Source organism: Camellia sinensis, chromosome 2, assembly GCF_055761805.1.
Source record: "Camellia sinensis isolate YWXY chromosome 2, ASM5576180v1, whole genome shotgun sequence".
Classification (NCBI taxonomy): domain Eukaryota; kingdom Viridiplantae; phylum Streptophyta; class Magnoliopsida; order Ericales; family Theaceae; genus Camellia; species Camellia sinensis.
Window position 1 is genome coordinate 51,625,193 of NC_138962.1, and position 12,174 is coordinate 51,637,366.

Here is a 12,174-nt window from a genome sequence, read left to right on the forward strand (position 1 = left end):
TTCGGAATCCTTTAGTTTAGTCAAAAAGTTATTAAATTAGTCAAAAATTAATAATTTATATTAAAAAGTCAAAGATTCTTTTTTCTCTCTACTTTTTGAACATCTTTTTGTAAAAAGTCAAAAAGTCATCCCAAACATACTAATTTTTTTTAACTCATATTTTAACTAAATAACTAAAAAATTACTAAATTAATCTCTTTCCAAACGGGGCCTAAATATAGTCCACTAACATAAATCGTTTTATGTGTTTGTACTTATTTTTTTATTTAAATGGGATTTAGCCTACACATATGGCAAAGTGCATGAGTATAGTGGAGTGAAGCGTAGGGTGTGACGTGCACAAGCCATGCAAAGTGAAGAAGGTGCGAGGGACGTCCACGAGTACAATCTCGCACGTGTCAACCGATGAACTTACCCTTGCGAGCAGTGACGTGGGGAAATAGCACCACACCAAGACCCCACGACTCTTAATTACAATAAATACCACCCCCTCTCTCTTCTTTCAACCACACAACTCTCCCCATTCACCTCTCTCTCTCTCTCTAACTCTTTCAAGACCTCCCCAACTGACTCGCTCTCTCTCTCTCTACCCACATACACATATATATATTCATTGTGTGTTTGTTTTTTTCATTTTCAATTGAATTCCAGACAAGCAAGCGAGAAGACGAAGCTGTTCTCGATCTTCTTGCTTGTTCTTGCTATACATATACACATACACATACATAGATATAGATATAGCTATATATATAGAGAGATAGATTTGGCATTGTGGGTGGAGGGAGATGGGGAAGATAGCGAATACTATACATGGGTTGAAACCAGCGATGATGATGGCGGTGGTTCAGGTTGCATTGGCAGGAGTCAATGTATTCTACAAACTGGCTTCGAGTATTGGAATGAGCATGAGCGTCTTGATTGCCTATCGCTTTGTCTTTGCTGCTGCCTTCATTGTCCCTATCGCTCTCCTCCTTGAAAGGTCATCTATATACGCTTCTGGGTTTTGATCTTTTTTTTTTTTAAATTTTATTTTTATGATGGGTTTTGATCATTTGAACATATATATATATATATATATATATGTATACATGTTTGTTTTTCTTTTTATTTTAAAAAATATGGAAATTTGTTTTGTTTTGTTCATTTACTGTTGGTTGTATTATTTCATGAATCTGCAAGAGAAATGAAGAAAGAAAAAAACTTATACACATTATATACACATACATATATGTATTGTTGTAATATTGTGTTTTTGACATGTGAGTTAATTTGTAATTACAGGAAAAGTAGACCAAAGTTAACATGGAAAGTGGCGTGCCAAGCTTTTCTTTGCGGGTTACTTGGGTAAGTTGCATGTACATATATATATATATATATATATGCTTGACTATATATATAGAGAAATATTATTTTTATAAATTATTTTAGAAAAATGATAGATAAACCTATTTTCTAAATTCATTTTCTAGATTTATGTGTAGTTGATATAATTAATTGATAATTAGAAAATATATGAGAGAATGTGTTACTTTTAATATCTTAATTGATTGTCACTGAGAAAATTGAGTCTAATTTTTGATTTTGAATAGTAATGCTCATTTTTTTGTTATAGTATTTACTAAATTAATATGATAGTGATATTTTTATGATTATTTATTTTTTTAAAGAATATTATGTTTTAAAACGATAAGTTCAAATACAATCAATATGAGTTATGTATATTTTTGTTTTTTATATAACTAACTCATTTATATTTTTTTTATCAGCAACTTACTCATTTATATATATACAATAATGCCACACTTACTAATTTTTTCCTGCCATGTTTTGTATGTTATCCAGTGTTGACACATTCATGATCTCATAAACCCTCCATTAGTATACGGTTGTGAATATATCACATAAGATGATATCTTAATAGTCTTTTTTATTTTTTTTAAACCAAATCCTAATTTTTTTTTTTCTCTTTACGTTAAGTTTATAAATTTGATGAGAGACAGTGAAAATTGATAAGAAATAGAATTTTCTTATATTGCCTACTTCATGGCCTCGTTTGGGACACCAAGGATCCTCTATAGTTTTTTTTTTTCCTAAAATTTTCTAAAGTGGTGTATTGTATGGGTGAGATTTATTGCTAAAAAATTGATGTGACTTGTCATTAAATCTCAACTATACAACACACCACTCTAGGAAACTTTAGAAAAAAAAAACTCTAGAGGATCCTTGCTCCGTTTGGGAATAGACTATTTTAGTAACTTTTTGACTTTTTGGTTAAAATATGAGGTAAAAAAACTAGTATGTTTGGGGTGAGTTTTTGGCTTTTTATGAAAAAATGTGCAAAAAGTAAAGAGAAAAAGGAATTTTTGACTTTTTGGTGTAAGTTATAGACTTTTTGATTTTTTTAGTAACTTTTTGACTTTTAGGCTAAAACAGCTACTTGCCAAACGAGGCCAGGCTTTGTTTGACAATTATGGTTGAGACTAAAAAATCACAAAAATAAAATAAGATAAATAAGTCAATAAGTTAAAATGCCACATCGAAACTATAATCATTTCATTTTTTTTTTATAAAAGTGGAAAAAAAAAGTTTAAAAAGCCAAACCCAAACAAACTTTTTAGTCTCAAATTAAAAAAGTCCAAACTCAAAAAAGTCAACTAAAAAAGTTCTACCCAAACCACAACTAAAAATGATGAAATGTATTAAAAATAAACTGATCAATTATAAAAGAAAATTAATTTTTCACCGTTTATACCAAACGGACCATAAATATAATACAAAGAGATCATAAATATAATATTATTATGCCTATATATGGGGCACTTTGGGAAGCTCCTTAAAAGCCATCTTTTCATTTTTAATCCATTTTGAGTTATATTATTTCACATATTTTTTATTTAAAAAAAGATAAAAAAATTTTAAAAATTAACTTTTAATCAATTTCTCAAATCAACCTATGTGAATGGATTTATATGGAGCAAGAAAGGTTGTATATATAGGAGGTGTGGAAGATGAACAACCAGTCACGCGCTATATATGAGTGCATACCTACCTACCAAGTTATACCACTTCACTATATTCTCCCCAAATACTCTATGTTTGGGAAGTTGAGTTTAAAGATTTTTTTTGATTTTATAAAAAATAAAATAATTTTTTTAATCTAATAAGACAAAATATCATATCTAATTCATAATCATTACATTTTTTCTCTCACAAAAAAGTTAAAAGTCCTTCCCAAATCAAACTTTTTAACACAGACTAAAATAACTAAAAAAAGTCAAAAAGTTAATCCACTTTCTAAACAAAGCCATACAATCATCTTAATCCATGGATTGTCCCTAGTGGTTTGTAGGTGTATTCTCCATGTAATTGTTCATTGAACGATTTTTGAAATTACGTCATAAGAAATTAATTTCACTTGAATTTTTCAGTTTTGACTTATGACTTATTTTCTAGTGGTTTGTAGGTGTATTTTCCATGTAATTGTTCATTGAACGGTTTTTGAAATTAGGTTATAAGCAATTAATTTCACGTGAATTTTTCAGTTTCGACTTATGACTTATTTTCTAGTAAATTAGGTTATAAAAAATTAATTTCACGTGAATTTTTCAATTTTGACTTGTGACTAATTTCTTATTAGACTGAAAATAATCGAGCAGTACGTGAACTAGTCGGAACAAGACATGCTGACCGCTGAAAAGAAATAAAAATATTGCAAAAAACTGACAGCCATATGTTCTGCTATACGTGACACGTATTTTTATTTATTTATTTATGGTTTGGTTTAGATTACAGTAATCTGTCTGTGTAGTTGTTCTACCTTACAAAAACTACCGTCCGTCTATTCCTCTCTCTCTCTCTCTATTAATGTGGGTCACAGGTGATCGTTGACTTAAGCACGTAGGTCATAACTGCTATGTCATCTTTTTTGCCTACTCAAGCTCAACACTTTACACTTGTCACTTTTGTTAAGGTCTCTTTCGAAACATATTTTTTTTAGCGATATTGCTACGTAATTCAAATTTTGTGACTTAAAAGTGACTCAAATAGCTAAAACGATGTCGTTTTGAGTACAGAACAACATAAAAATGGTCAAAACGACGTTGTTTTGACCATTTGAGCCACTTTTGAGCCACAAAATTTGAGTTACGAGACATTTTCCTTTTTTTAGTAATTTTTTAATTTTTTAATTAAAATATGATATAAAAAAATTAATATATTTGAAATGATTTTTTGACTTTTTACGAAAAGAAATACAAAAAGTAGAGCGAAAATGAAATCTTTGACTTTTTAGTATAAATTGTTGACTTTTTAATTTTTCAGCTAAAAAAACTACTTGCCAAATGAGACCTAAGTTTTGGCAACATGTCAATTTCCAGAAAAATATATATATAATTCTTTGCAATAATATTTATGCAATAATTAAGGATGATATATTTTGAAATTAAATTATTATTAAAAGATTATTGTAAAAAAAAAAAAAAAATATTTATAAGTGTTTTGTTTTAAACTGAAAGCTTCCTATTGAGTTACATAATTATCTACAAATATATTTTTGTTATGAATTTTTTATTTATATACTTGTTATTTTGTTAATATTTGATTGTTATATATAATTTTCAATTGCAGAGGATCAATGGCACAAAATCTATACGCACAGAGTTTGGTTTTGACATCAGCGACTTTTGCTGCTGCTATGACCAATCTCATCCCCGCCTTCACCTTCATTTTGGCCATCTCTTTCGGGTACCCCCCTCCCTCCCTCTCTCTCTCTCTCTCTCTCTCAAATATATAGCTAATTGATTTCTTGAATTAAACTAACTTTGTGTGTAGTGATAAAAAAAATCTTATAGTAATAACATATAAAATAAAAAATTTAAATAGAATTTATGTAATAATATAATTCAATGTGTATTTTTTATTTTAAAATAAAACATTCAAGAAGGTTGTTTTTATTTATAAAATTGACATTGTCATATTATTTTTATATATTTTCTAGATGAATAGGTTTTGTTTTGTTTGTTTGTTTGTTTTTTTTTTTTGGCAAATCAATATATATATATATATGGAAAAATATCAATTCAGTGATATTTTCAAAAAATAATTACAAATCAGTAATAAACTTTATAAATTAAAATCTTAGCTTTTTCTATAAATTTGTAATTAGTTTTTTTTTGATTTATAAATTCTATTTAATTTTAATTTTCCATATATATATATGTGTGTGTGTGTATGTGTGTGTATATGTATTCTTTTTAGATAAATAACACACAAATAGAATTGCATGATAGTTGTTTGATGTTGGGTATCTGGGTACAGGATGGAGAGGCTAGGATTGGGTACAATGACAGGTAAGGCGAAGGTGGCAGGGACATTGATGTGCATAGGTGGAGCTATGTTGCTCACGTTCTACAAAGGGGCAGAACTCAACATCTGGTCAACCAACGTTGACCTTCTCCATCACAAGCATGGACACGTGGCAACACCACACACACATGATGGTAATCACGTGTTGGGAGCTTTACTGGTTGTGTCGTGTTGTTTCTCTAGTGCAATGGGATTGATTGTTCAGGTGATCTTGCAACAACTAATAAAAATAAACAGATAATAATAACAATAAATAAATAATATTTACCCAAATGACCTTGACTAATGTTATTTATTCTCAATGTGTCTTGTTTATTGGGCCAGACTAAGATGATCCGGAACTACCCTTGTGTGTACTCCAGCACTGCTCTGATGATCACGATGGGAGCAATCCAAGCCGTTGGATTTGCACTCTGCATGAATAGAGACTGGAGTGCATGGAAGTTGGGATGGAACCTCAGACTACTAGTTGTTTCTTACTCGGTATGTATCGTAGTACTAAAAGCACACATGCACGCATAGAAATGAAAGACGATTATAATCGTCATTTAGCAGCAAAAAAAAAAAAAAAAATTGACTATAATTGGAAAGAAGAAAAAAAAATGATCACTAAATAAGTTATATATGTGGTTTATATACTACAATAATAGATATACGTATGTTTAAATTATTATGAAAGAGATTGATTACGTTATTATCTCTATATATATATATATATATATAAGTTTACAAACATAGGAAATGGTCATAGTAATATATAGAATGTATGTGTACAAAAGATGAAAAAGATTTTTTTTATTCACCCATTAAAAAAAAGATTTTTCAAAAAGTTGATGCTTCTAACAAATCTTGCAAAATCTTTTTCATTCATACATGTTATGCGTTCAATTCTCAAATTATTTTTTGTGTTTATCATACGATTATCTATATTTCAGATACAAGATCTATGATTGGCTTTATAATAATATGTTAAATTGTTAATCACTAATGTATCTAAAAGCTTAAATTGTTAGATGTGCTAGTATTAAACAATTTAACACGTGTGATTACAAAAATTCTCTGAAATGATTGGATAAAGTTTAGACGTGGGTGTAAATCTAAATTATGAATTTCAATTCAGTTGTAAAATGTGTTTGGCTTTCTTGCATTGTAGGGGATTGTGGCTTCTGGAGTAACATTTACACTCATGGCATGGTGTGTACAAATGAGGGGTCCACTATTTGTATCAGTTTTTAGTCCTCTGATGCTTGTTCTTGTGGCAATAGCTGGCTCATTGCTATTGGACGAGAAGCTACACTTGGGAAGGTATATATAACATATATACATAATGATATGATATTATTAACAACCGTAACTAGCTAATACTACTAAAATCAAGTTAATAATCATGGATCTTATCTCCTTTGTCATATAAATAATTCTTTGCTTGATATATATGGACATACATTGCTTCTTTTTTTGTTTTGTTTGACCTTTTTTTTAATTTTATTTGCATATAATAATAGCGTGATAGGAGCTGGGGTGATAGTGTGCGGATTATACATGGTTTTGTGGGGAAAAGGAAAGGAGTTGAAGAGAATTACACAACTGATGCCATCAAAGAGTGCCCGAGAATCGGAATGTATCGATATCATTGTCACTTCTTTGACAGAAAACAACAATGGAAGTAGCAACGACATTGTAGCAGTTATTCCAAGTAGTCCTTCGATTCTTTACAATGATGCTTTAGACGTCGATATACTAGAAATAAACAAGAAAGAAGAACAGCAAGATAAAAGTTTAGAGGTGAATGTGAATGTGTAAACATAGGAGCATGGTAATTATTAATGTAGTATTATAGTAAAGTTTGTAGGAAATTTTAGTGTAAACTGTCACCCCCAACCGCCCATAAATTTGGGCATTTTTGGTAGGGTTGGTGGTTGTGTTTGTAATAGTGTTCTTCAATTTCTTTGAACTGATAAGTGTTTTATATTTTCAAAAATGAAATTCATAATATATATATATATATAATATAAAGGATGATAACTTTCTAGTTTATAATGAGTTTTGTAAGAAGCAATGGTGGATTATCAGTTAAAAGAATTTTTTTTAAAATTATTGTTATTTAGGTCTAAAAATTAAATCTATTTTTTAGATCAATGATGTGTCAAGAAGATAATTGATTGAAAGTGGACTTGTACATCATTTTTTATTTTTTAATGTGTTGTTGTGGTACATGTTAGGAAATTTAAAAATAATATACATTATGCATGAAAATGCCTGCAATAATTTTATTTTTTTTGTAACATAAGCTTTAAGAATACACTTTAACATTCTTAATCAAAAGTCTCTGAAAAAGAACTGGGTGCATTTGTTCGAAGTAATTAAAAAAGAACAGGGGACTCAGATTTTGTTCTCTAAAAAGAAATAATCAGTCGTTTGTTAATATTTTCTTTTTCTTTTTTTTACTAAGGCTCAAATCATGTTTTTAAAATATATTTAAAAAAAAAAAAACACATGTTGGACTCAAGTATAATGCTTGGGACCCCATTGAGACACTCCCATAACTCCCAGTGGACGGTCATTGGTCTTTTTTTTTTTTTTTTTTTTTCAATTACTAATCCTCACGTGTGTGTCGGGATAATGGAAGTAAAGGATAGTGGAAGTCTGTATCATTATTGCCTTACTACTTATCTCTGAATCCATGTGATCACTATATTTTTTACTTTAGAGTCACTTCAACTTAATTACTAAACAAATATAAATATGACCGGAATTCATTTATTTAATAAATAATTTAAATTTAAATAAATTTTGAATTAGTCGATATCATTGGATATATTTTATCAACAATGATTCATCCCCCCTTTCTTCCCACCCCCTTTGACCCCCTCTCTCTCTCATTGGTTACATTTTCTTTTTCTTTTTCTTTTTTTTCCTGCTCCTCCAATCACTACCTGCCATGTGGCAAAGGGGGTGAGGGGGTGACCCCCAAAAGGGGGTCCCAAGCATTATTCATATTTTATTATTTACACGTACTAGGTTGGACTTGAGTAGACATTTATTGACTCGGATAGGTTTTGAATTCATAGTGAAGAGCTCATCATCACTGTTTTCTCACCTGAAATAAAGGCTCTTTTTTTTTTTTTTTTTTTAATCTTTTCAAAAAAAAAAATTAAAATAATACTTGATCTCAAGTTCAAAAGTAGCAGTTAAAGTTTGCTAGAGAGTGATATCTTATAAATAAAAATTAATTAATTAATTCTGTTGCTTTCTTTAAATCAATATTTTGAAAATCGGACCGGTGAACAAACCAGAAAGGGGATCGATTGAACGGGTCACCGGTTCAACCGTTGGGTCATAGCGGTCGAACCGTGACGTCATAATTAATATTATATAATTAAAAAATATAATTAAAAATTATAAATAAATAAAAAAATATATAAATACTCAAATAAAAATAAAAATTGTTGTATAATATTTATTAATAATATTTAATAAAATCATAATTGATAAAAAAAGTCACTTGCTTTAAAGAAATTAAATTTTTTAAACATTCCCTCCAAACAAATTGATTGAATGTTAGGTTTAATTTTGGAGGGAAATGAAATTTTCAACTCTCCCTCCAATCAATGTGTTTCAAATAATTTGATTGAATCCCACATAAAAATTTGTAGATTCTTTTTGAAAAATCTTTTCCTATAAATAGGAATAGACTTTCATAATCTTCTCAAACTTCTAATGTGACTCTTTCTTATGAGAGAAGGTTTTTGAAGTAAGAATTTTTAGTCAAAAATTTAAAATATATATATATATATATATATATAAGAAAGAAAGAGAAAAGAAAGAAAGCAAAAAAAAAAATCACCGGTCTAACCCGCCAAAACCTGGTTCGGGTCACCGGTTATCCCAGTTCGACAGCCGAGTTCGGCGGTTTTTCATTTCCAGGCCGGTTTTGCTCCTAGTTCGGTTTTAGGGGGTTGACCGGATCGGAAGAAGGCCCGATTCCCGGTCCAACCGGTTTGACCGGCCGGTCCGGTCCGGTCCGGGTTTCACAACATTGCTCCAAATCATTAAAGTAAACGAAAAATAGTATTTTAAACATTTTATATACATTATATTGAGTTTGATGGATAAAATATAATTTCTTCGTCAACTTTACTTAACGGAAATAGACGAATAGTTTAAATTAAAAACAAATCAAAAGTTTAAAATTTAAATTGATAAAATTAAAAACTCATAATTTATTATATTAAACAACACAAGACATTTTTTATTGATTTCAAAACTTTTAATTTTTTTTTTATTCTATTTGTAAAATACTTTACATCTCAATCTTAATATTAAACAATGCCTAGGAACACTTATAAACATTTGCATGTATCTTAGTTATTACATCATATCACAATTATATTAAATTTTGTATTCATTTTTATGAAGTTACTATAAATTTTTGTTAATAAAAAAAGAAAAAAAAGAAAAAGATGGAAGTGCCCACATGGTTGCAAGGAATTTCAACATGTTAATTGTGTATATTAAGGGGTTGTTTGGAATGATCTAAATAAGTGTATTTTTTGATTTTTTATGAAATATGAGTTGAGTTTGTAGTGATGTGGTAGAGAGGTAATGTGATTTAAATAAGATGATATGACTTTAAATAGGATAGTAACTTTTGACTTTTTGACTTTTTTGTGTTATGTCAAACCAAGCCTAAGATTATGTCTATTTAGGTTTCGTTTGGTTTTTTGACTTTTTGGTTAAGGGGTTGTTTGGGGTGTTCTAAATAAGTGCACTTTTTGACTTTTTGGACTAAAAAGTTGAGGAAAAAAATATGGTTGTTTGGGTTAACTTTTTGACATTTTATAAAAAAATATGTATTAAAAAAATGTATAAATTAGTGTATAGAAAATGATTTATTTTTGGGTAGTACGACTGTCCTTCGTGCGCAGGTTGAATAGATGGTTAGAAATAATTGTCTACTTTTCAAGCATTTTATTGGACGGTGCTTTTCGGCTGGTGAGGGCCATCACGGGTCCTGTTTTGATAATCTGAACCGTTCAATGTGTAACACTCGTCGAGTACTACATGCCTATAAAAAAAACGTTGATCGGATATCGATAGCTTTCTGATCAGATCTGTTTTTTTTCAACCATTAACTATAACACCATCATTTTTTTATACAAAACTGATTTGATCATGTAGTTATCGATATCCGATCAACGTGATATTTGGTAGACATATAGTAATCGACGAGTTCTACACATTTAACGGTTCAGATTATCAAAACGGGACCTGTGATGGCCCCCACGGGCCGAATAACAGTGTGTTAAAATTACACCTCAACTATACAATTTTCCTTTCGAACCGCAACACAGATCTGATTTGGTGAGTTGATGAGTTGTATAATTGTAATTAATGAATTGTATTTTTGTGTGTAAAATTAATTTTTTAATATTTTTTTTCGTAAATAGTGATAATTTTTTAACTTTTTGAGTAATTTTTGACTTTTTGTTTTTTTTGATACATGCCAAACTTGGCCTTAGTCTGGGTTAAAACTTGTTTGGGTTAAGCTTTTTGGTTTTTTGGCTTTTGTGAGAGAAAAAGTGAAATGATTATAATTTAGATGTGACATTTTATTTTATTGACTTTTTAACTTATTTTGTTATTTTATGGCTATTTTAACCTTTTAGCCTCCCAACCCAACATGTCAAACGAGGGCTTAAATCATAAATTTGGATAAAAATTTAAAATAAAGAAAAGAAAAGAAAAATATGAGAGAAATAGAAAAATTAATTAAATCCATAATTCAAAATTCAACTTTAGGCTTTGTTTGGGATGTTTGGTCTGGGTATGACTTATTTTTTGACTTTTTTACTTATTACGAAAAGACATGTAAAAAAATAGAGAGGTGATGTGACATAAATAAATCAATAAGCAGCTTATTTGGATACTCTCCAAAACAAGCCAAAAAATGTTAAAATAGTCAATAAGACAAAATGTTATATTTTATATATCAATCAATCACTTTTTTCTTTCACAACCATCTATTTAACCACAAAAAAACCCACAAATGACTCCAAACACACAACTTTTTTTATCTCATAAAATAACTAAAAAGCCAAAAAATCTCTAAAATAGCCAATTTTCCAACCCAACACCTACTGGCTATAAACAAATTTGAATTTGGATGTTCAGTTTCAGTGTTTCTCGAGTTTTTTTGGGAAAAGGTGGTCTTTGTGGGCTTGGGCTTAGGCCTAGGCCTTCAGAAAATCATTGTGCCATAAAAATTGGGCCTACAAAAAAAAGACTGATGTTTTGGGAGCACTGCAATCTCAATAGGTAGAGTTTAAAAAAAAAAAAGTTTAAACTATTACTTTCATATATATAAATACAGTTTTGAAAGATTATTTCAACAATGGTTGGTCCTTTCAAGTTCTGAGAGTGACCTTTTTTCTTTTCTTAATTTGTCTAATGTATTATATGAAATTCAATTCCCATCAAATGAGAACTAAATTGAATGTATTTGGGCCTCGGGGCTTTCTTCTGGAACTGTGCACTTCCTATGAAACACCGAGGCAAGTTTTAGCCTGTAGGCAAACATTCACATCTGATGCACATTTTCTTGTTTCTTTTTCAAATTCTTATCCAAATTTATCATTTAAACACAACGTACGATCTTGAGAAAATATTAGAGCAATGTTGTTGAGAAAATATTGGAGCAATGTTCAGCTAAAATCATCATTGTGGTTGTAGCAAATCCACATTTTGCGACAGTTGGGGCCAAGGCTCTCTATGTCATGGCGGGTAAAGTTGCTTATGTAGGGGTTGTTT

The 12,174-nt window shown here is 29.6% G+C and overlaps 1 protein-coding gene across 1 annotated transcript; it reads left to right on the forward strand.

The window, feature by feature from the left end:
- The first annotated feature begins 503 nt into the window (after positions 1 to 503).
- On the forward strand, positions 504 to 7,407 carry LOC114258562 (WAT1-related protein At1g25270). Its single transcript, XM_028198533.2, has 7 exons — positions 504 to 979; positions 1,282 to 1,344; positions 4,627 to 4,743; positions 5,317 to 5,569; positions 5,689 to 5,847; positions 6,518 to 6,669; positions 6,870 to 7,407. The coding sequence occupies exons 1-7, from the start codon at positions 786 to 788 to the stop codon at positions 7,165 to 7,167; spliced, it is 1,236 nt and encodes a 411-aa protein (XP_028054334.1). The 5' UTR covers positions 504 to 785; the 3' UTR covers positions 7,168 to 7,407.
- The last annotated feature ends 4,767 nt before the right edge of the window (positions 7,408 to 12,174 follow it).